The sequence below is a fragment of the Perissodus microlepis genome, chromosome 8 (genome assembly GCF_051167445.1).
Source record: "Perissodus microlepis isolate ML-2025 ecotype Zambia chromosome 8, ASM5116744v1, whole genome shotgun sequence".
Classification (NCBI taxonomy): Eukaryota; Metazoa; Chordata; class Actinopteri; order Cichliformes; family Cichlidae; genus Perissodus; species Perissodus microlepis.
Window position 1 is genome coordinate 6780865 of NC_140468.1, and position 25628 is coordinate 6806492.

The following is a 25628-nucleotide window of genomic DNA, read 5'->3' on the forward strand; positions in this document are numbered from 1 at the left end:
CCGACGACCCGTAAAGGCAACATGAGGTCTCCGTGCTGCACAGTTGACTCCTCCTCGCCTTGGGGTCATATTAACTGAAATGCCTGCGAGAAAGCGGGAGGACGGTTCGAGTACCAGCTGCCCATTACAGGTCCTTTACTCCTGAACTTTTGGACTAGTAAACTTGTTTTTGTTTTTTCCTGCAATCATGAATCCGCCCTGTGGGAGATGCAATAAACCAGTTTACCCAACAGAAAAAATAAACTGCCTTGATAAGGTAAGGTGAAACAAGTTTAAGCCCATCCACTGACCTTAATGTAATTTACTCTAATGTATGCAAAGATTTATCAGGTGAGTTTCAAGACTAACTTATACTGTCAATTTTTTTATAGATATTTTAAATTTAAATTAGTTTTGTCCACTTGCAAAAGTTCTTTTTTATTCTACAGTTTTAAAAATATTTTTATGCAGTCATATCTCGTGTGATGCTTTAACTGGGTGCATATTTTGTACAGTCACAACCAAGCCAAAAAAAAACAAAAACATGCAAAATGGAAGTCCAGATAATACACATAAAAATCAACTAGAAATCTCCAAATGTTAAAAAATTTATATCTTACATAATCAGTAATAATCTATGTATCTGTGGTTTCTCAAATAGATGTACTCTGATCATGTTAGTGGAATCAGATGAATATTATTTATAATCAAGATAATCTAATCAATTTAAGGACTTAATCAAAGCAAAGTGACCTGAGTTACAGAGATGTTATCAATTCCTGATTTCTTTTTGGAAAAATGGCTTCCTGCAGGACTTTTCTTTAATAATGCAAAAAAGATATTTATGGGAAAATTTATATGCATAGTGCATAGGTTTAAAAATGCACCTAATTTCACAGCATTATTTCTCACAGTCATTTTCCATTGGAACCATTTCTTATTGGCAATCTTTTAGTGAAGCGATGGGAGAAATAGAAACAGATTAGTAGGACAGCTGTGGCCTTATGTAGAGGAGTCAAGGGATTTCCCCGCTCAGAGAGAGAAAGAGAGAGAAAAAACTTTTATTTTTTCAAATGAAAAACCATTTAATTCAATCAGCCAGTAAGAGTGAACAAGATTTCCACAGTGTTCTGTCAAAAAAGGTTAATACAGATCTAAATTTGTGTCGATGGAAATGCATTTTCTTCTAAGTCTAATACTTCAGACTTTATTTCTTCTCTTTTTTCCTAGTATTGGCACAAAGGTTGTTTCAGCTGTGAGGTCTGCAAGATGGCCTTGAGCATGACGAACTACAAAGGCTTTGAGAAGAAACCTTACTGCACTATGTGAGTGTTCACAGCATGCACCACCATGATGACTAAAACAAACACTTAAAATAGCTGGATAGCATCTGACTCTTTGTTAAGAGCTTGCAGTATATTTGAAAGAAACAAAACTGTATCTAAAATATAAAAGATGTGGTTACCTTTCCTCTGAAGCCTCAGCATTAGCATTTCAGACGTAGACGTGGTGGTTTTTTTGTTTGTTTGCTTGCTTTTTTTTGAGCCAGCCTTATTTGGATGAAAGAGTCAAGTGCTAAGTTATGAGGAAACGCTTGCAAGCTTGTTCAGAAAGCTGCATCCTTACACTGTAGAGGTGATCCACACAGACACTGTGTGTGCTAACTAGTGCCAAGTAACTGACTAATAAATTATAGAATTTCATTCACTGAATTTGAAGCACAGATTTCTTGGACAGGCTGTGCTTTGCAGCATGCCATATTATAAGTCAGATATTATGAGTTTGCATTAACACATGAGGTCCAGAAGTACAGTTCAGTAATGCCGATTACTGGAGGTGAGGCCTACAGTATCAGCTATGGGCTAGGCACAGACTAGACTAGACTGGCACACCTGTCAGTCAAAGGGCTCAACTACTTTAAGCCTCAACAAAATCCAAATGAGTGATTTCTTGGGGAAAAAAATCCACTGTACAGTAATCATAAAAGGCAAATATTGTAAGTTTATTGCTGAATTTGGACATTTTAACATGGGAGTCACTTTTGGAGCCAGCCTAAAATGGCCTTTAGAGGCACTAGTTTTTGACGTTTCACTTTTTCAGCTCCTTTAGGTTACTACTTGTTATTAAGTAACATTAGCGTCAATCAAAATCAGTTCATTACACAACTATAGCCACAAAATTATAATACGTAGCATTATAGGAATTATTTACTACGGCCTTTTTTTCTATTATCTGTGCAAGGTGATTGAACAGGTTTGGTTGTTTCGTCATTAACAAATCTACCACATGAGCAGAAGTTAAATTCTGAAGCAGTTGAGCAGGAGAAGCTGCAGACAGCATGTGGAAGTGATGGAAAAGAGAAGTGTGAGCAGACAGATTGAATCATGTGATTCCAGTCATTCCTAAAGATTGATGTGAGATTAGAAATTTGCTGTCCCTGTTATCTACTGCTAGCTAGTTTATTGTGATGGTGCTGTTTTTTTTTTTTATTATGTTGCTCTTTGTTGTTTGCTTTCTCTTCTGTTTTTTTTCTCCATACAGGTGATCCAGGCGTTTTGTTTGTTTGTTTTTTTCTTTCTTCCCCCCCTTCTCACCGTCTCTTCTCCCCTTTGGTTTTCTTTCTCTCCCTCTCTTTCTTTCATTCTTTCTCCCTGTCCTATCCCCCATTCATGTCTGCCCCGTTTGTAGCAACCAAAAATAAAATAAATTCATAATTATAATAAAGGTCAATCAAATGGACCAATATGGCAAGGCCATGATGATCCACTTGGTAAAATAAATCCGCTTGCCATCTTTCTTGGCCTTAAGACAACAATTCTGATGGCTAAAGATCCAAACGGGACACAAAAAAAAAAAAAAAAAAAAAAAAGAAATTTGCTGTCTGTTGTTATTAAACAGCAATCCGGGTTCATCTATTGTGCTCTTTACATAATATTATAAGGCACAAATTATTTGCAGAATGAACAAATTAATCAGTTTAATCAATTCAGTCTGACAACAGTTTGCTTCTCCTGAAAATCAAATATAGCAAAAAACAAAGCAGCCAAGCATAAAGCCATTGAACATCCATAGGAAGAAGACATTCAGCAAAACCTGAACTAAAATGTATGGAAAAACTTTATCAGCCAATCATATTGTTGGGCTGGATTTCATAGAAGATTGCTGTTATGTTGTAGGACTAATGGTCTAATCATGGTCTTGCTGTTTAACTGGATAGATGGGTGGATGAATGCATGATGTGAATCTTCATTTATCTAATTTCTTCCCTTCTGTTTTTTTTTTTTTTCAGGCATTACCCCAAAACCTCCTTCACCATAGTGACCGACACCCCCGAGAATCTGCGTCTCAAACAACAGAGCATGCTTAATAGTCAGGTGAGACTTTAGCAGTTCAGGCCTATCTCTGCTATCATTTACATCTTGGTCTTGACCGGCAGAGAAAGGAGATACTGTTTGCAAGCTCACTGCAGCAACATCGCTTGGTGTTACATATCTGTCAGTCCTGATTGCCTCTTTTCCGTCATCACAGTGTTGAAGCTGGTGCGAGAAATAACAGTTCTGCTTTGGTGTCTTTGACAACCAGATATGCCAGGGAACTAAATGTTGCATTGTGAAAGCTGGACATTTTTAACAGAAGATGCTTTGGCTCATGTTTTATTAAAATTAGCCCTGAATTTTCCGCCATGGCCCTCACACTGCCACTGAGAGCAGTGATTCCAACTTTGGTGGCAGCAATTGTTTGGAGCTGTGCTGATGTCAGCTTTTTTGGCACCAGCATCAGTCTTTTTAAAGGTGGAAATAAGTGGAGCTTTTTCTAGGTTAAGCACTGGCAACAGCAACCCATTGGTGGAAAAGTTCTATATATATATATATCTCCTTCACTCAGCTCGTTATCAGAGCAGGAGATCAGGATGCAGATCTTGGCTCTGCTCTCATGACAATTGGATTCCTTTGATTAAATCAAAGGTACCCTCTGATGAGTTACTTAAATAAGGACATGGTAGCTTCATTTTGAGACTCTACTTTTACAACATGAGCCAATCTGACATTCGTGAAGTTCAAATGCGTTTCGTCAGGAACTCTTGTAAATGATCAGAGGTTTGAGAGCATTTTTAAAAATACTCTCAGATCCAGTCTCCTTTTAGCCTCTGATGTGGTACCGGCCTCCTTTTCCCTGCCATCCCTGTTCTTAAGCTCTAATCTAATCACACTGTTCATGCCAACATGTTCTAACCTGATCAAAGAGATAAGTCCTGCAAGTCACGCAAAATTAAAGAGATTCCTTCACAGATTAAACTTTAAGGATCATCTTGCCACTCAGCATTTTGAGGTGAAGCTTCTCTTCCCTTTTAAAAGGGCGAAAAAAGTTAGGCAATCCACTCATGACTGCATTTCTGCAAGACCCGTGCAGACCTGTATTTGTTAGACAGAATATCGAAATTTGCAGAGAATAGTTAAATTTAGTTAACTGAACACTGCATATCCTTTTACCAGTTCACATTTCCTGTTTATCAGGAAATGGTTTCTATAGCAAAGTATATTCACAGAATCATTAACATGAGCTTGGTTGTTATCACAATAAATTAACAGCAATGTGGGTGTTTCACTTCTTAATTACCAAACTGTATGACTGGATTTTACATATAAATATGTAAAAGGAATATAGCTGAGGGGGCACAGTTAGCTTTTTGGATGGTCCTCGACCCCTACCCCCATTCATAATGTCAGCAGTTAAGCTAAACCAATTGCGTAGGTATGCAGAACACTAATCTGCATTGCCAAGTGAAAAATGTGAATTTTGTGAATTATTCAACACATAAACTGTTTCTGAAAAGAGAGGACACCGTTTTAAATGTAACTTTTACAATGCAATAAACAATGCAAAGGTCTTATAATGGCTGAAAAAATCTTAAAAGGTTGCAGTAACACAGCAGAAGTCATTACATGTGTATTAAGGTACATGAAACCATTTGATATTTTTGTAGCTTCATTGATGTCATCTATAAATGCATCAAACAGTATTGACTTTCAGTTCTGCTATTCTGTTTCCTTTGTCACCGCCTTGCTATTTTCAAGTGTTTCTGTGTCAACATGTGGTAATAAATCAAAACCATTCATGGTAAATATTAGCACATATGTTTGATGAGAGGCACTGTGACCTACATCTGCCCAGTTCACTGAGGTTTGTGAGCATTCATTTATGCACAGCTCTTTTAAGGTCCCCATCACAACAATTCACCTGGGCTGAAGTGTAACCTTGACTGGGTCATTCCCTTCTTTTGTAGATTTGCTGCTGTGCTTGCAATCATTGTCCTATTGCATGACCAAATGTTGACTAAGCTTTAGCTGTCAGGCACATGGCCTCACTTTTGACTCTAGAATACTCTGGTATACAGAGTTCATGGTCGACTCACTGACTGCCCAGGTCCTGTGGTTGCAAAACCTCATGATGTGTAAGGTATATGTGGTGCTTGTTTGGTTTGCTGTTCTTTATGGCTCCATTTCCACTTTGTTCTCCTCTGTCAAAAGCACATTGTTACAAAAGTCTTGCAGTTCGTTCAGATGCAGCTTTGCAAACCTAAACCATACTGCCAAGTAGGGCTGAGTGATAAGAGGAAATGTACCTGTTGGGAGGGGAGATTGATGATGCATTCGCAGCGTGTGGGAGAAAAAACTCTGAATTACATGCAGACAGCTTAATATTGCCATGGCCGTTTATACTGGATGGTTATGATAAAGCCATTTTAACCATCATAGTGGGAAAAATTTGCGATACATTAAGTTTATTTGATATATCGTCTACTGCCATGTAGAGGCTTTCTCTAACCAACTCTTCCAAACAAGCAAAAAAAATGTTTCACCTTTTTTCTAATTTTGCTGTTATGAATTTTATTATTTAACATGTTTGTGTGTAGGGTCTGATATATAACTCTTGTTTTCTTTTTTTTATTTCTCTGAGCACAGTCTAATTTGGGGGGAATTTGCTGGGAAATCCACCCCCGGGAAGTGCGGAAACTTTTTGACGATCAGTTAATTAAGTGTATTTGATTAGCAGCACTTGGCTGCAACTTACACTCTTAATTCATATGGACACAGTAAGGCTGTACTGAGTTTTTCTGGTTTTCTATTTTTTCAAAGGATTGAGTCCTATTAAAAAAATGTGACCGTCTTTTATTTTTTATTCCACTAGATTCCTTTTAAGCTGTCTTTGAACAGTTAGTCTCTAAATAAACAAGCACCTGATGAAACAGGACAAACACGCCAAGAGCGGCTGTATTTTTGGTTAACAATTAAATCTGTCGTTTCATTTCAACACAGCTGTTATAACAGCATGATCAAATTTACACCACCACCCCTCCCGTTCTGCGCTTTACTCATCAAACCAGCCCAGTTCATTGTTTATACCCATAAAAGTCTCTGCAGTCAAGCTCTCTTACCGAGGAGGCATATTCCTCATAGCAACATCATGACTCACTTATGTTTGCATGTCTGCGTGAGTTCGCGGGGATCTCAGATTTACTTTCAAATAAACATGCAGGCATGGAATAAGTTTGCAAGTGTTTCCTTGAGGTTTTAAGCTTCAAAAATTCTCACCAAAAGGCCATTTAAAGCCCTATATTTTTGATTAAAATGCAGTAAAAGTGTTTAACATGGTCATTTTAGCAAGTATAACCCTTTAGAATTGAGAATTTAAGCCAAAGCATTGCCCTAAGCTCCTTTGTCTAAGTTAAAAACATTTAAATGAACAATAAAGACTGATGAATGAAAATTTACAGGCGCTCTATAAGGAGGAGTTTGAAAAGAATAAGGGGAAAGGTTTCAGCGCCGTGGCTGACACTCCAGAGATGCAGAGAGTGAAGAAGACACAGGACCAGATCAGTAACGTATGCTCGGTCCATCTTAAAGACCACCAAGAATCCAATTCTCCGATAACATCTCCATTTATCCATTATCTCTCCAATTATAACAAATGATCTTCCTTCTTTTTTTCCCTCCTTCTTTAAAACATTATTGAAGGTTGTGATGCGGCTTTGCTATCTGCATGTCTGCATGGGCTTCCATACCATCTTATTCTTTTTTATACATGTGAAAGTCTTTGTTAATCATCCTTTGTTGGCTTTGATTCAGTGCTGCATTCAGGTTGTGCTACATTTGAGATGAAATGAAAAATAATAATAATCCCAGGAAGTTACAATTGCAGGTGTGCCTTGCAAAATACTAAAAGCATAGATGAAAAGTTCTAAAGAGATATCTGCTTAGTTTACAAGCTTCACTAAAATGTAAGCATTTGCAAAATGTCTTAGATTTTCCGTTTCAGGCTGCAAAGAAGCCATGAAAAGAACTATTTTCTTTTAGCGTGCATGGTAGACGGGCTGCAGGATTGGATTTTTTGTTGCTGTAATAACAGATTGTTGTAACAGTACAACGATGCACAGTGAAACTGAATGCGGCTTCATTTTAAAACTCGACTTCCGTGTTTTTAGCTGATGTCAAAGATAAAACGATGCATGCATTCGATATGTAACAAAGCTAACTGTTTCCTTCCACTTGTGTCATTTAACTTGTTTAATGTTTAAAGAAATATTGGATCATTGTTGGGAATATGACCATTCACTTTCTTGGTCAGAGGCAGATAAAAAGATTGACAACACTCTCATGTCCGTATGCTAATAATGAACCACCAGCCAGTTGGCTTAGTTTAACCATTAGGCCTCTTAATATCAATAACATTACCCCCTAAGAGCTGCAGATTCGTTTTTACACTGTTTTCACAGAGAAAGTGTTCACTAGTCAACCTTATACATGCTTGAAGAGGAATTTGGGGGACAGACCCAACAGTTAACGACTGTTAGCGGCTTCATATTAACTGCTTTAAACCGTCCTCATGAAATCTAGTCAATAACAGCTCTAAGTCTGTAAGGCCAAAAGGAAAAATATAGACCTTTGCAGTTAAACCTTATAGCAATAAGGAAAGTCAGTACACACAGATGTTATTGTACCTGGGCTACAATGCAACCAAGATTGATGCAAAAGAAAGGAAGCACAGCATTGCTACATATTTTTTAGTCATAGTAATTTCAAGTGGTATCTCCATCTTTTCAAAAAAAAAAAAAAAAAAAAGGCATGTGGTTGGATTTTAATAACAGATACAGCTCAGTCCTGATACACAAAGAGAGTGGAGTCAATTTTTTTAGAATAATTTTTACCAAGAAAGCAGGTTTTTCTTTAAACTTCAAGTTATTCTTCTAAAATAACTCTGAAATTTGCAGGCCCTTTACAAGGAGGAGTTTGAGAAGAACAAGGGGAAAGGTTTCAGTGTGGTGGTCGATACTCCAGAGATGCAGAGAGTGAAGAAGACACAGGATCAGATCAGTAACGTAAGTGCAGTCATGTTGTCAGACTCCTTCAATATCTTCTAATAGAACTTTTATATATCTTCAGTTTGCTCTTCACTTGCAAAAATGAGGGAAAACTGCTGGATGTTTGGCCTTGACTGTCAAACATCTGGTATGCATCTCACTATGGCAACATTTTTCAGTTCCAGAAGGATGGCATAGACAGATGCAAGCAGCAAGTCTGCAGATGTTAAAAAAGGCATTTTAGTTTTCAAAGAGGAAAACGAGAAAGTCCAGATCAGGATTGTAGATTTGCTGATGGCTTCAGCATACAAAGCAGAGAACATGTTGCTGCAAAGAGCAGCAAAAGATGTCAAGAGTACAACCCTGCAGAGACACACAGGCACATTTCAGGCATTTCTCTCCATCCACTGAGGAACAGCTGCCCTATATGGTCAAAGTCTGTCAGCTGTGGACACAAAGGGAACTGCTATCCACACACACATACACACAAACTTTCTCTTCTTCTCTCATGAGCGCACTAGTTGTAGAAAGGAATCATGGGTGATAAGCTGTGTGTCAAAGGGGCAATATATTATTTTTTCCACTGGTATTAGTATCAGTCTTTTTCTAATTTCTCCACCCTCACTTCCCACTTTAAAAACAATCCCTTTCCTCCAGTTTTATTCCCACAAATTCCTGTTTCTGTTTACTCCTCTCGAGGTTTCTTGCGGTCACAGGAGGCTGCTCCTTCTCTTCCTTAAGCAACATCCAGTTTCCTCTAAGTACTAGACCCAGAGTTGTTTTTTATTCTTGGGGGACATACTGTATGTTGCACAAGCAACATACCAAACTAACAACAAAATAAGTTCAACACATATAAAGTTCAAGAATCTTTGAGTTGCTTTGTGTCACTGAATACCCCATCACCAGCAGCTTCTGTTGGAAAACACTGAAAAAAGCAGTTTTTAAAAATAAGTTGCTTTCAGACAGTTAGACCAAAAAAGGCAAATACAATTTACTGCATATAAAAGCTCAGCCAGTGATGTCACTAGGTCATTAGTGAAATTCTGTTTTAAAGCCTCAACTTGAATATTTTTGGCATAGCTATGTTGGTTTATTTTTTTTTTTAAATCAGCGAGGGGTAGATCTCCATGACATATGACAGTGATCTGTCATCAGTATTAGTCTGAATGGCAACATAATTGACAGCATAAACACATTGTTTTATTAAATAATATGTTAAATTAGCGATTGAGACTATAAACTTATTAGACAAGTGTCACAACTTGGCTCATAAGGCCATGGCAAAAAGGTCGACACACCGCTCGCCAATATAAACATTATTTATTAAACCAAATTAAACAACTGAAATAGAAACTATTGACATTTGCAAATCAATGGCCTCAGTGACGTAGGGTGTAGATGAGTGAGGACATGTAAGCAAGTGAATGTACGTGTGCAATGTATGTGTGTGTGCAAAAACAAGTGCTATCCAGGGTGTGATGGTCACAAGGAGCAGGAGGGAAAAAGAGAGTGCCAGCTCTAGATTTATAGTTTGGGAACAGCTGGCACTGACAAACCCTCCTCTGCCCACCAGCGACATCAAAACAGATGAGAAAACCTAAAAAAGCTGATTCTGTTCATCTAAAACGTTTCTCCCACTGAAAACGCTACATCCAGATGAACAGAATCAATGTTTTTTGAGATTTCCTTAACTAGATGATTGAACATGCATCAAGACAAATGTGAAAAGGTTGAAAACAAGAGTCAGTGGTCGTCACACGTCTTTACTAACCACAAAGATAAACTGAAGTGTACGACTGCATTTGCAACTTCCTTTTGCAACCAGTGGAGAGAAACATAATTATTGATAAGTGTAAGACGCACCAAAAGAAGCTTCTAGGACATGCTGTTAGTACAGGTAACTGCGCAGCAAGTTTGATAATGCCATTAAAAAAGCTTCAAAACGCACAAACATGGCAAAGCAGTCCAGTTCAGAGGACCCTAACTATAACCCTAACCCTGTTATTGGAAGTGAAGCCTTGAAGACAGACCTGCACATCAAAGTGATTCCCTGTAATATCCAAATGAATGAATTAAAAAATAATTTCCTGTTTATTTAATGAAGGAAAAAACAGTTCTCTGTATTGGGCTATAAACATGGTATTTAATGATATAAAGGTCAGCATTTTTAACACGGGAGCCTGTGGGGGCTTTTTGAGCCACTCTCAAGTGAAACTAATGTGACAGTGGTTGACCTTCAAAAATGAGCAAGTGGGCTGCAACTACTGAAAATAGACAAATAAAAGCAGACACTAAATAGATGTGGGTCTTTCTCTCTCTGCGTCTGTGGCTGCAATATCCACTCGTCATCTCTCAGCACCTCCTAAAATGGTGAGGTGCTTCTCACAGTGGGAGGGTTTGCTGAGGCTGAACCGTCAAATGTGAAAGCTTAGCACCCCCGTGTGGATTTAACATGTGTGCATGTGTGTGCAGATAAAGTACCATGAAGAATTTGAGAAGAGCAAGATTCGAAGTGACGCGCCTCCTCCGGAAAATAGGCAAGGTGAGACAGATCCTTACACAGGGACTTTATAACAATTTTCCCTTTAAATGTGTGTATGAACTGTGTGTGTGTTTAGACTACGAGGACCAGCCATCCAACCCTGTCAGTGACTTCGGTCAGTCTGCTGGACAAATGCGTACTGCTGCTGTAGCACCACACAGTGGAGGGGTAAGAACAATACATAAGCAAACGTATGCCCAAAAGTATGTGGACACATACATTACACCTGTGTGCATGCTCTCTTTTAAGATGGGCCTCATTCTGTGGGTACATCAATCATCTGGAGAGATTCCTCCAGAGGTTGAATCTGCAGGGATTCACTATGAATGTTGATTGATAAGGCCTGGCTTCCAGTTCAACCAAATCTATTTTATACCAGACTAGAAAACCAGGTTTTTATGGACGTGACTGTGTAGACTGGGTAATATGTTTACCAAAAAACCCACAAGAAGAAACACAAGCTGTTGCACAAAATTATATTTTCTATACATGTCATTTCAAGTGTACTCCCACATTTTAATAGTAAAGAAAGGTGTCTACACACTTTGGCTCATATAGCATACCCTGTATTTGTGTGAAATGTTTTTCACGCTTTTTTAATTTTCTCTTGTCTCCTGCAGCAATAACACAGATCCCGGATACTATCAATTCATAAAACACAGCTGTAGTTTTTAATCTTTCACCATAGGTGTGAATGCTCACAGTTTTAGACTTTAGATTTGATTAACTATAAACACAGCAAGCTCTAGTGAATTAATATTAAAACTTCTTGCCATGTATTACATTTGCTTCTGTTTATTTTTCCCGTAGGGAAATTCAATTCAAATGTATCCTGGTAGACTGTGTGCTCTTTATGTTCTTATCTGCTATATCAGTGTGTCTGCATGTCTGACTGGTTCTGTTCATTCATCTCTTCTCTGTGTGTGTTTCCACTCATTCAGAAGCGCTACCAGGCCATGTACAGCTACATGGCAGCTGAAGCGGATGAGCTTTCTCTGCAGGAAGGTGATCTGATCTTAGATGTGGAGCCGATAGACGAGGGATGGGTGTTCGGCTTTAACCAGCGCACTGGGCAGCGGGGCATGCTTCCTGCTAACTATGTACGACCTGTGTGAAACAAACAGTTCTGCCCAGCAGATATTAAGAGATCCACCTCCTGCCCTGTGGATCTGCTGCCCGCACCTGCAATCAGGCTTTAAAATCACCTTTTTGCAAATGAAATATTGCATTTAAAAAGCATCCCTGCCTGGTTCTGCTTTGCATTTTTTCCATAAATGTAATTTTCAAATCGTATGATGGGGCTCTGCTTATGTTTTTTTTGACTTCCATGAAGAATAAATATTGATAATAAAGCTTTTATGTTTGTAATAAGGTCAAAGGAGAAAGGAGGAAAGGAAACAAATTCACAATAAAACCCATTCATCTTCAGATTTACTAATTATTTATATTTTTGGAGGGTAACATTTACTAGCACAGAGCCCACTCTTAGAGTAGAATGTTATCCAGTGTATTTTTAAAGCTACAATTACTTATATTTTTACAATTGCTTATGCTTTTATTTTGCAACATTTTCCACTGTTAAAGTGATAAAAAAGCTACACTAATGTGTTACATCAATACCTTTTATTACTATTTCACAGACGATTTTTAAATGTTAAACAGACAACACAACATGAAACCACAAAACGGAATAATTTTACCCAAAATTAAAAAGGCTTCATTTACAAATTAAGTTAAAAAGTATGTTTAGCACCATTTTTCAAGTATAAATACATATTCCCAACTTATAAATGAAGACATTTCAGCGACAGACTTGCTCAGAATCTTGGTGTCTAGTCTAAACATAGTCCTCTCTAAGTTTTAAGAACTGGCAGAAAAAAAGCTCATTCTCTTCTCAAGTGTCCTCTGTAGCTTCGATGGCAGCCAGCTGAGCTGCAACCTGAGCAGCTCTGAGTTTCGTCCAATGACATCCTCACATAACCTGAAGAAGAGCAGAACACAGGAAAATGCCTTAATTATTTATGATACAGACAAAGTGCTGAAAGCATCTCTATTCCTGCTGCTCACGGGATGTTTTGTATTTTTCAGAGAATTCTCTCTAAAAACTACAGATGGTAGTGCAGGAAAATCCTAGAAGATCAGCAGTTTCTAAAATACTCAGCTCAGTTTGAAGTTTAGCAGGTTGTCTTGGTCATGAGCTGAGTTTCTGTCATGTAACCAGACGATTAGATATTTGTGTTAATAAGCCGTTAAACATGTGTACCTAATAAAGTGACCTGTGTTCGTATAATACCAAGATAAAGCTTATTAATCTAACGCCTTGCTGCATGTGAGGCAGCACAACTACAAGGAGTTGCACAGCTGTGTTTGCAGACTTTATTAAAACTGATTAATTCTGTGTAAATGGAGATTGTGAATGGAGGTTTCAGTGATGACAAGAAATACATGTGTTAAAGTATGAAATCATTAACACAACAGAAAGTATGAAACCCACGCTGCATCTTTGTTAAATGAATCCTAAAATTTTAGTTAGTCATACCTGGAGAGGGAGTAAGGCTGAGTCTGAAAGATGAGTACGTCTCTGCAGTGATGTGGTGATGGAAGCCTCAAAATAACCATCTGATGACAGGATTCAAAATAATCCCATGAGGATGGATGATACATGAAAGAATCATTATACTTTTTTTCCCCTACTTGAACGTTTTTGGGCACAAAAATTGAATCGGAGTTTATGGTTGCCGCACTCAGTGAACACTCTGTATGTCCTACTGTACGGTCATATCAACGTTTGCACGGACTTCTTGCAGATAATAAATCATAAAGGCTTTCTTCAAATCCCTGACATTTTCTAAAGTACTGCTACATTTAACATTAAGAATGAAATGTCAAAATGCTTTCTTTCCGTCTTTAAAGCTCATGATTTCTCTCCCACCAATGGTCCTAGGTTCATTTTTTCTGTGCAACATCAGCACCAGTGATCCCAGTCATCTTATTTGAGTTAGTTTTCTGTTTGTGAACGAAGCATAATGCTAAAAGTTCTACATCTGAGTCTGAGATGTGGCTTTTAGGGTTGTTGGTTTTTTTGTTTTTTTTTGCAGTTTCTTTGAGCATTGCATGATCTGAACTTGAGGGAAACACATTGGGAGACATCGTCAGCTTCCCTCTCGTAAATAAACTTTCTGACTGTAGAATGATGGACTTCAAATAAAATGGAAACTACCCAATAACCCTTCCCAGATCAATTAGCAGCAATAATGGCTTCTCTGAGATCATTGCTGGTGTCTCTCCTCCTTTACACTGTGCTAACACATAGCTGGAGGCTCCAGACCAGCAAACTGCCAAAATGTATGTTTTTATAGAGCTCTCCACACTTGCTGATGATCTGATAAACAGATAATAAACTTCACTTTGGCTTAGTATTTGTTAAATAAATAATGGCAATTTGTAAAGTGCCATGTTGTTGTGGTTCATCTGAGGCTCATTTACCTCATTTTAAGACCCGTTAAGGAACAAATTACTGTTTCTGTTGCCTTGATATGTAAAACCTTAGAACTGAAAGAGGTTATTTTTCACATGACTCTGCAACACATTGCAGGTGCATTTAATACTTTGAGCCCTTAAACTACTTATGCTTCATTTATGTAACACTCCTGGTTAAAGACGACGCTGTAATTGGTTGACTCAACAAATTACCTTAAGAGTAATGGGGTTTAAAAGTATTTAAGGAAAGTTGCTGTTTAATGCAGCAGCCCTTTGATGATGTCTGCAACAGGAAAGGATTATACCCCAATGGATTTATTCAGTAAAACCTTACAGTGTAACAAAACAATATGACCGATGTTAATCACATACCGAATCCATGACGATGCGGAGGTTCCTGCTTCCCCCAAACACCACAACGTCACTATCCCTCCCCTGGCACGCCGTATGGAAAACTCTGACAAGTAAATAAAGGTTTACTGCAGAAAGGCTTAAATTTTGTGCATTTTGAAGAGTTCTGGGGAATAAATAACAAGATTTTATGGATAAAATAGACATTTCTGTGAGAACAAATTATGATAAAACTATGAAGCTGAAACACTTAATTTTAACATTTACAGAATGATTTTAATTACCTGGGCTTGTCTTTGTGGGGGTGTATCATCTTGGTCCACTCTCTTGTTTGTGTGTTAAACTGCCAGCCGTCATCTAAAAGAAAGAGGCTCATGATAAAATAACGAAGCTTCACTTTCACAAACCATTCACTTCCTTGAACCAAAAGAATGATTATCATTATATGCAATCAGAATGGTTATCTGTTTTATAAATGGCATCAGGCAAAACAAGGGGGGGGGGATTTGCTTAAATATTTGGGAGTTTTTTTTGGAAATTGGACCACAAAGAACCACTTCATTTTCTGCCTCTTTATAATTACTTTCATTCTTGTAGTATTTTGTCTCATACCATAACAGATCGGTGCTTATTCTGGGTTCTTAGACTTACTTAAAGTATCTCCATTTGTGCCAAAACCTCCGTACATGAACAGCGTGTGATCTGACGTGGGCGTCATGGTATGCCAAGAGCGACCAAGAGGTGCAAAAGGTGAGGAGATGTCACTGTTCAAAAAAGATAAATAAAAAAAACAAAAAAAAAAACAATACAGAGCAGTGGTCAGTAAGCCACTAAGGACAAATCCTGTTAGGTCATTGCTTTTGTATGTGTGCAAGAGTGAAAGAAAATTTACAGTTTGGTCCAGGTCCAGGTGTCCAGGTCTAAGCAGAACATGTCCAACTCTGCTGCTTCCTGCAAATGTAAACTCAGATTTTAGGCATTGCTCTTGCCTGAGGCACTACACTTGGCTGTATATGACTGCAGCACTCAGCATTAAAAGAAAAATATGAAGTACAACAACTTTATAAATTTGTGCACATCTGGACCGGTTATTTTGCAGCTGCTATTTTTAGACTGTGTGTAAAAGAGGGACCGAGATAATCACCTCCTGATGGCCATTTAAGGAAAGTTCAAAGCACTTCCATATTTGCTACACTTTTCAGACCTGGAAGCTATGTCCATCTTTTATGTACAGTCTGGAAATCCTGTTTGACTACTTTCTGGCTCTTCCACCAGTCTGTCAAAACAACAACACATTTTTATTTTGAGGAGGAGGACAAAGTTACAGGAAGTTACAGTCTGCCAAGTAGGGCAGGTGGTGAGTTAGTAATATGCTCTTGTTTTCACAAAACTCTACAACCCCTCAGCCTCCTAGTAGACACACCTATGGTATCAATTTCAAAATCACCCTGTTCTCAAGTTATTGCATTCACAAACTTAGGTGTCCACGCCGCCCGATCAGTGGGGTGACAACAACACCCCATCACCCTTTTGCAGTTGAGGGGTAAAAAGCAGATAATTTCAGGTTCAGCTCCACACAATCTTGTGAATGCTGCAGTGTCGATCCTCAATATTAAAGTCGAATTAAAAGGAAGATGATGCAACAAAATCGGAATATGTCTGTGAAGGTTCTCAGTCATCCAGGTCATCGTAGTCAAAGGAGCTTGCAAAGAAAAGCGTCTGGACTTCTTTAAGTTACTTGAAGACGTTTCACCTCTCATCCGAGAAGCTTCTTCAGTTCTAAGGTCAAATGGTGGGGAGTCCCAGATTTAAACCTAGTGGGAGTGTCCCCCCACAGAGGGACAAAAGGACCCCCTGATGATCCTCTAATCGCCTGAGCCAAGGTGTGAAACTGGGTGTAGGTCACAATCAGCCAGAGTTTCAGGTGAGCTCATTGTGAAACCTGGCCCCACCTTATCATGCGAATTCCTGAGGTCAGATGACCCAGGATGTGAGTGGGCGTTAAGGCGTCTGGGGAGGGAACTCAAAACTGGATTATAGATGGCAGACAGTTGGTGTCGTAAACCACCGCCTCTGTTCAAAGATGGTCGCTCACAGTGGAAAGTGGCTTCTTTCACTCCTCTTTCAAACCATCTGTCCTCTCTGTCCAAAATGTGAACAACAAAATCGGAAGCTTCACACAAAGATAAAGGCATACATTTAATATGCCTTTAAGGCCACCAGTTATGCTGGTCTCAATGCCTACTTTGCTCTCTCATCTTTCTTACAGGACTAGTTACATGCAAAGTTATTTTTTTCTTCTTTGTCTACACCATTCTGGGCAAGAAAGGTGTTATCAGCCTTTTAGAGCGCCTTGAGGTTTATGTTCATTGTGTGATCCCATGGGTGCTTACGTTACACTTCCACTCACACCTGTGGTGAGTGAAAATATATTTGCCTCTTTGTGTCTCCATATAGAGAAGCTGCAAGCTGATATGAGTTGGTGTATTTTTTCAGTGTGTGTAGAGCTCAGAAATATAGGCCTTTTATTACGACCTTTAGTATCTGAACATGGACTTTGTCATATTTTTTACTGTATGACAGTCGAGTCAGTCTGAGGTCAGAACAGAATTTCTATGGAGCTCTAAATCAAAAACAGAAAATAACAAATCCAGTTGTAAGAACATCTATTAAAATATGGCTTCAATTCAGAAGGCACTTCTGTTTGCAACAGGTTAGTAAATTTTTCCCTGTTGCTTTTAACCCTTTTTTTTTGCCATCCATTTCAGATAAAGCATTCCAAATTTGGCATAATAATGGTTTGAAGTTTTTTTACAATTTATTTTCAGGAGAAACTTTTAACACCTTTGACGCTCTGATGAGAGATTACAATATACCAACCTCACATATGTTTAGATACCTGCAAATACAAAGTTTTGCAAAAACATTGTTTCCTTCTTTCCCCTACCTACCTCCTAAAAATCAAGTGGATACCATTTTGGAAATGGATCCTTTTGGCAAAAGGAGAATCTCCGCCATATACAAACTGATACAGAGCTGAAGGCCTATTACTTGGGAAAAAACTAAAAATAATTGGGAAAAAGACATTGGGGTGGATTTATCTGATGATGAGTGGAGATCTTGTCTGAATCGTATACATACTTCCTCCCTTTGCATTCGCCATGGTTTAATTCAGTTTAAAATTCTTCATCGTCTTCATTATACAAGAGAGAGGCTTTCAAAAATTTTCCCAGAAGCCGATCCTGCCTGTCCCAGGTGTGGACATAATCCAGCAAATGAGGGTCACATGATGTGGTCTTGTCCGAACCTGGATAATTACTGGGGAAATATATTTAAAGTATTATCTCATATCAGTGCGCAGAATTTAGTGCTTGATTTCCACATTGGCATTTTTGGAGTTTGTTTGTTTGTTTTTCTTTTTGTTTGTTTTTTTCTTTTTGTTTGTTTGTTTTTTTGTATAATGGCAACGTTTTCATTATGTATTGTGACCATGATTTGTGAAAAAATAAATAAATTTAAAATAAAAAAAATAGAATTTCTATGGAGCAAACTAATAATATTGGCATGCTGGGAGAGAACTGGAGGTGTGGAAGGAGATAAACCTAAAAGGGGCAGCTGGGAAATTTAACGTGATTCTTAAATCCTGGAACTTTTTGGCATTTAAAATCATATTTTTGGAGAAATAAAGTTTTAAGAGAGTGACTGTTAATCTGCCATACACTACATGGCCCACAGAATATATATTATTGTTGAGCATCTCAATATAAAGCTATGTCCATTAATCTGCCGTATTTCTGCTCCACTTTTCTGAGATTTTCCCACCAGACTGTAGCTGCATTTGTAAGGTGGAACACTGTTTTTAGGTGATAAGCATTGACTTCCACCTCATCCCAGAGAGGGTGGATGAGATTGAGGTCAAGACTCTGTGCAGGTCAGTCAAATTCTTTCACACCAAAAAAGAAAACCATTTTTATAAAGGATCTGGCTTTGTGCATGAGAGCGGCTTCACGTCACAACAGGAAAGGGATGTTGAAACAGGAAAGGGCCTTCCCCAAACTGTTACCACAAAGTTGGAGGCAGAGTATTGTCTAAAATAGTTGCAGTATACTTCAGCATTAAAGTTTCCCTTTGAGGACGATGAAAATGCAGATAAACCGATACAAAATAGATTGCGTGCAAGAGTGTCTGCATATTTTTGGCTGTTTATGGTGTCGTTAAACAGCTCAGAAAAGTGAACTCACCACACCACCATTGATGTAACCTTTGTTCCCCAGCAAGGCACTGGCATGGCAGCCTCTGGGGGATGGAGCAGAACCCTGAACAAAAGAAAACACACCATTTTATTATAAAAATCAGCAAAACACAAATTATAGTTTTGTGACATCATCCTTCTCCATTTTTTTTTTTTTTTTAAATTTATTATAGGCCCACCCAGAGCATCATCCTTGCTGGTCTGATAAGCTTGACAAGAACTGATGAGGCTGGTGATCTTTCCCCACAACCATCAAACGGATTCCCCACAAAATGGTCCTGAGATGATGAAGCTTAGACCCGCAGCTTTTCCTGTAGCACCACCAGCATTTCAATACAGTGACTTTACTACTGCAACCATCTCTTTGCTTTCAGTTAGACCCTAATTTTTCTACATTGTAAACACAATGTAGGATGTAGCTAAAACCTTAATTCCTCCTAATGGCCAGCAGGGGGCGACTCCTCTAGTTGCAAAAAGGTGTCTAATTGTGTACAAGTCTGTGGAAAAACAGCCCTCAGCTCCCTTAATTATGATCTCAGTAAACACTTTATTTGTGAGTGTATTGCCTCAGTTGCTATTTTAATGTTTTTTTAATTATTTCAAGGTATTAATTTAGTAAATTACAGATTTTTTTCAAAGTGTGGAATTTTTTAGCTGGGATCAACTTCTGCTCCAGTCATTTGGTTAAAGATAATAAAATATACCATTTTAGCGTGTAATGCTTCAAGGTCATAGGTCAAAGGTCAGACATCAGCGTGTTGTTAGAAAGCAAGCTGATGTCAGCACGTTGTAATAAAACATCATAAAACATCAAAGTTTTAGTATAGCTTCTGGTACAGCTGTGTCTGAATACAGCCTCTGAGAACTGCTAGCATGGTTATAGCCTAATAGTTCAAAAGTAAGACCATCTTATTGTTTTACTCACTTGAGTCTCTGGCATGCTCCATGTAGCTGTGAGTGTGTCAAACACATTCACCTCACTGTTCCATCCCTTGCACAGAGTTACTTCATTTACAGCTCTTGACTAAAAAGAAAAACATATCGATCATCATTAGTAAAACAACGATTAACCAATAAATTGGCAACCAAAGTTCTATATCAGAGTAATATCTACCCAGGACATCTCTTCTAAAGTGAAGTTTGATGACGATGTGTTTCGTAACTCCCTCAAGGTCTTGCATCCATATCCACCAAAGTAGATCAATCTGCACAAAGACAAAATAGGAGCCAATACTGCTCTTTTAACTTTCATTTACAAATGAAATTACTGAAACCTGGAAGAATTTGTGAAAAAAAAAAAACACAATACAAACAAACATCCTTCAATTAAACAAAACAATGAGGTGAAGGTGCAACATAAACCACTGCTATTTGTATATGTAAAACTGGGGCTGCTATTCATTGACAGCTTGTGTATTGTAGTAACTGACCTGCCTCTGTGTACCCAGCAGGAGTGTTTGTTACGAGGTGAGGGGGTCGTTCCCTTCGTGTCAGTCACTCTCTTCCATGAGCAGCACGGCTCAGAGAGGTCAACGCTGAACATCTACAAACACCGTTCAATTTATTAGACAAAATAAGAAAAATACACTCGCTAATCAAATTAGCCAATCATATGGTCAAATGCATTTAGACATGTTAGACATGGCCAAGATCAAACTGTGGATCAGAATGAGGAGGAAAGGTGATTTAAGACTTTTAATGTGGTATGGTTATGGTGGCAGATGGGTTGATCCGAGTACTTCACAAATTGCTGATCTACTGATTTTTTACGCACAACCATGACTAGGGTTTAGAGAGAATGGTCAGAAAAAAGAGAAAATATCAAGTGAGTGTCAGTTCTCTGGGGGAAAAAATGCCTTGTTGATGTCACACATCAGAGGAGAAACCAAACTGGTAGGAGCAAATTTGCCATAAACACCATGAAAGCAAGGATCCATGCTACCTTGTATCCATGGTTCAGGTGGTAATGGTGCAGGGGATATTTTTTCAGCACACGGTCTAGCCATCTAGCCAATTTTTAATTCAAACCTTTTTTTTTTTTTTTTAAAAGGAGCTCCTGGCTGCTTGTGTTTGTATTTTATTGTCAAAAATGAACCACAAATTCTTGACTCTTAATTTTGCATATTATATGGATGGTAAACCCACACTGCTTATGCACCTTTTCATTTTAAAAGCCATTCTTTGTGAACTTCTAGTCTGCCTCTACAGAGAGCTTTCACACGCTTCAAATAGCTATCAGAACAGATGATCGAGCTGGATAAACTCCAGTCTCTACAGAGTCTGGTATGAGCCTGGCAAAACAGCATTTGTGAATTGTACACATACACGCGCGCGCACGCACACGGTGCTTGGAATAATACACAAGACAAACTGCATTTGGAGACTGTCTTCATACCCTGAATCAAAACACCACAGTCAAAACATGAAAAAAATGAACTTTCAAGTCAAAGTCAAACAAAGTCAAAGTCAAACAACTTTTACAGCTTTCTTTAAAAAAAAAAAAAAAAAAAAGCTCAGAAGACTTACTCAAATAGTACATCTGAAACATAATGAACAATATTACACTTTAAAAAAAATACATAACTTCAAATGTGTTGCTCCTGGGGAAGGAGGCATGCATACCGCTGCACATACATGTAAAGTGTCAAGTAGTTATGCAAGGAATTTTGTTTTGTCTGTTGTTTTTTAGAAACCCCTAGAAAGAGAGCCTTGTCTGCTTTCTTACTATTGTGCATCTTAGTAATATTGTGCTGAAACTGACTTTAAAAAAAAAAAAAAAAGTTTGCTTTTTGGTTTGCTTTTTTGCAAGTTACCAAAAAATGTAAAGTCTGATATCAAAAGTTGACGGGCGGGTAGCTGGGTGTAGTTTTCCAAATCTGTTCAACTATCCTTCAAACAGTTCTGCTGAAGTATGTACTCCCACTGTGAGCAAGTCTAGCAAAGTTCAGAACGATAACTTGATCTTAACAAGAACAACAGTGCCAAGATGCTGATGCCTCTCAGGTCTAACATTTACACCAGCTCAAGTCACTAGGTAACTTTTTAACTTTGTGTATGCTAATATTTGCTCATTATATGAAAGACAAAGAACAGCCAGTGTATAAATGCAATGTTCCAATGTGAATGAGACGTTTTAATTTTGAACTGTAACTTATATATATCTATAAAAGAGCTGCCATGGTGACAGTTTGGAGGTAAGGATGGGAGTAGGTGGATGGGAGAAGGTACACTTTCTTGTCCATTCTTCTAAACCAGGATTACATGTTTGTACAACTCATTTACAAAATTTCACAGTAAACTATCTGACAGGAGCAAACTGGTAGGCAAATTGTCACTGATACATCTACACCCAGTCAAATAGAAAGACTAAAATAATTTTCCAACAGTTTCACATGTTACCATGAAGTTAGTTAAGTGAAATAGTGAACTTATACTGGTCATATGTGTGAATGCGAGCGTGAATGATTGCCCTGCAACAGACTAGCGACCCGTTTTGGATATACCCCCACCTCTTGTTCTATAACAGTTGGGATAGTCTCCACCCCCTTAACGACCCCAAATTGGATAAGCTGAAGAAAATGGATGGATGGAAGTAGCTGGAGCGCTGTTAACAGCATGCTCTGAGAAACTGCAAAAAACCCAAGAGCTCAAACTCTATAGGCCTCTGTTAACATGTTAAATGTAGAAGTTCATGGCAGTCCAGTTGTCAAGTACGGTGGTGGATGGGTAATGATTATGGGGCTTATTTTGCAGCCACAGGAGCATGAACTCCTCTAGATGTGGGGACATCTCTGCGACAACTTAAAACTTCCTTGAAACTGAGCCATACAAGAGGGCGTTTACCTTAAGTACTAATATCTGCATGGAAAAGTTCTTACCCTGCAGAAAATTGTACAATTAGTGTCTCATTAGTGAAACATGTACACTGGCCCATTTTTAACTTACCACCGTGCATTTGTTGGTAGAGCTGAATTATTCTGAACCAACAGGGCTATGCAATCTGCTGTCAGACACTCACTACAGCTTGAGTGAAAGCTCAATAAATAAAAAAAGACTACAAGAAAAGGAACCAAGCAAGTGAACGCCATGGAGCGCATGATTTGGCAGTCCAAGATAAGAAAATCACTGTAAAGAAGAAAATGAAAATCCAGATTCTCCAGCATCCATAGGATAGTGCCAAGATGTCTAAGTGTCGACATCTGGCAATACCAGAAGTATTCTAATGAAAGATATGATCATTTAAAATAAGATGAGTTGAGATAAAGAATACTGGAATATGTTTACACTAAAATGGCTGTATTCATGTTAAAGACTATTTAAATTGGCCGAACAAGACAAAAAATAAATAAATCAAGGTCCACACCTCAACCAAGCTGAAACACTGTCACACAACCTTGTGCATAATTATTTCCTCCGCTGAAGTTTTTCAGACACTACCTTTGCATTTTGATGGATGAACGTGGTAAGTACCAGATGATTTATTTTATTATGTCCTGATACATAAAACCATAAAATTGAAAGAAAGTTTTTGTATGACTGTAGAAGTTTGTTTAAGCATTTATCTTTATCAAACGTGACGCTCAGGTCTGAGTTGGAACAGAATGTGTGGCCCAGCATCTCACCTGGTTGGAGTACCCAGCTGTTTCATATCCTCCAAAGATGTAGAGTTTAGTGTTAATATTAGCACCGCAGAAGCCCGACAGGTCTGGTGGGATGTCTCCAGTCATCTCTCTCCGCTCCCTGCAAAGACAAAAACGTTAAAAAACGCCTGTAAAAGATAAGAAGGTAAAGCTTAGAAATCTCAAACACACCTATAAAGTAAACACTAAGAAAGGTTGGCTTTGGTTTTAGTTGACCTGACTCAAATAACCATAAAAGAAAAGGCTGTTTTTTGAATCTGTGTTCTTATACAGCCTGCTAAGTCACTTTTATCTAGTTTGTCCTATCCTCTAATACATGTCAGTGTGACACACCGTTTATCTCAGCTGATAAACAGCCCTCATTTGATCTTACCACATCCCACTGTCTAAATCACAGAGCCATATCTCATCACTGGGCAACACGACATCCTGTCCGGCAACTACCTGTAAAGGAACAAAGACAAGATAAAGCTGTGAATGTCCTCTTTTGTTCACTAAAGCTGCACATTGCTGAAAAGCTGTGGTGACTTTAGATGGCTGATGGACATAGCAACAACCTGGATGCAGCAAGATGCAGTTTTAAAAAATGTTTCTTGTTGAAACATGCTCCTGCAGCTAAGGATTCCTAGAAGGATATTTGAAATCTCCAGTTCATTTGCAAAGTTGGTTTCCGCAGTGTTTTTTTTTTAAGTCTACATATACATATACAGTCACAAACGCACTGAACCAAAACAACTGTTCACTTTGAATTAAAGTGAACAGTTAAAGTGAACAGTTACACAAATGTGCTGGTACACCTTTGTGTAACTCACTCAGTTCAGTAGCAGCTCAAGCTGTAATACCTTTCAACGACACATGCTGGGTGCATGTTATTTGTCGTACTCATCATATAAATACGAACACTGATATACTCCGGTAATTTATTCCTTTAGGATTCAATTTCCTCAAAGTAAACACAGCGAGGACGCACTGAGTTACCATAGAAGCAGTCACCAGTGACTTTTTCTTTAAATTTATTGTCATGACGTGGCTCCGCGTAGAAACACCTGCACCTAATCATCCAGGTAAAGAAAGGAAATTCTAGAAAGTTCATTCTCTTCATCATCAGTGCGAGACTGAATAAATCATTTGGATGAGTGACGAAACGTTTCCCCCATTACGTTCAGATGAACAGAATCAAGTTTTGGGGACCTGCACAGGTAGCGAGGCTATAATTACACCTCGGCTCTTCTTACCTGGTAACCTCCCCACACATACAGCGTATTGTTGTGTATGAACGCGGTGTGGCTGCTCCTCTCCAGCGGGCTGACCGGCGCGTCTCTCTGAGCAGCATCCATCCCAGCTCTGCGCTCTGACTCTCCTGCCTGATGAGCAGCGCCACGTCGCCCAAATAAAAACCGCCGAAAAGTACTTAACAAAGCTTAAGGTGAATGCTGTGGCGGCTCAGAGGACCTGATCATGTCGCTCTGGCTCAGAGAAAAGTGCCGTCTGGATTGGAGGCTTTGCGGAACGTGTTTTTCAGGCTTGCTGCCTTTGTTTACTCCTCCCATAAGCATGAGCCCTTCATGCAAGTTCGGCACACCAAAGCGCACTGAGGTATTGCGTGTTTAGAATACCTAAGTGATTAAGAATCATTTGTTTAGATGGGCTGCATGAAAATTTAACACGTTGCGCGTAATTTCTCTGTGATAGAGTGAAATATAATCATGCTAGTATACTCAACAATAAACAGGCAGGTTAGAAGCAGTGAAGTGGATATTTTAACACCCCAAACACAGATGAAATCAGAACATAGAAGTGTCAAGTATGGCAGGTAGGTTTGGTATTAAGGAATGTGCTCCGAGTGATACATCTGTTCCTTTTCTCGTCAACCTGTTATACAGCCAAGACTTCTCCCTCCTCCCCTCTTCAGGAGCTTCCAAAATTCTAGTTGAATTCTAGTGAAATGAAGGTCAAAACATTAGTTTCATTGATCCTGTTTATTTCCCATAATACTGTAAATCACATTTAATCTGTGTATTT

General features: G+C 38.5%; 2 protein-coding genes across 4 annotated transcripts; one reads left to right on the forward strand and one right to left on the reverse strand.

Moving 5' to 3' along the window:
* The first annotated feature begins 64 nt into the window (after positions 1 to 64).
* On the forward strand, positions 65 to 12311 carry LOC146381265 (LIM and SH3 domain protein 1-like). Of its 2 annotated transcripts, XM_084937231.1 has the most exons (8): positions 65 to 256; positions 1210 to 1304; positions 3269 to 3353; positions 6755 to 6862; positions 8249 to 8356; positions 10814 to 10883; positions 10960 to 11051; positions 11825 to 12311. In XM_084937231.1, exons 1-8 carry the CDS (start codon positions 188 to 190, stop codon positions 11996 to 11998), a joined length of 801 nt encoding a protein of 266 aa, XP_084793357.1. In that variant the 5' UTR covers positions 65 to 187; the 3' UTR covers positions 11999 to 12311. The 2 variants fall into 2 exon arrangements, with proteins under 2 accessions (XP_084793357.1, XP_084793358.1); XM_084937232.1 differs by lacking the exon at positions 6755 to 6862.
* Positions 12312 to 12411: 100 nt separating this feature from the next.
* On the reverse strand, positions 12412 to 25201 carry LOC146381266 (kelch domain-containing protein 1-like). Of its 2 annotated transcripts, none has more exons than XM_084937229.1 (13): positions 24842 to 25201; positions 23980 to 24050; positions 23589 to 23706; positions 20397 to 20509; positions 20081 to 20171; positions 19892 to 19990; positions 18956 to 19030; positions 15607 to 15665; positions 15366 to 15478; positions 14999 to 15071; positions 14736 to 14820; positions 13423 to 13502; positions 12412 to 12864 (listed from the first exon to the last, which is right to left on the reverse strand). In XM_084937229.1, exons 1-13 carry the CDS (start codon positions 24941 to 24943, stop codon positions 12744 to 12746), a joined length of 1200 nt encoding a protein of 399 aa, XP_084793355.1. In that variant the 5' UTR covers positions 24944 to 25201; the 3' UTR covers positions 12412 to 12743. The 2 variants fall into 2 exon arrangements, with proteins under 2 accessions (XP_084793355.1, XP_084793356.1); XM_084937230.1 differs by lacking the exon at positions 24842 to 25201 and adding an exon at positions 24449 to 24809.
* Positions 25202 to 25628: the final 427 nt, after the last annotated feature.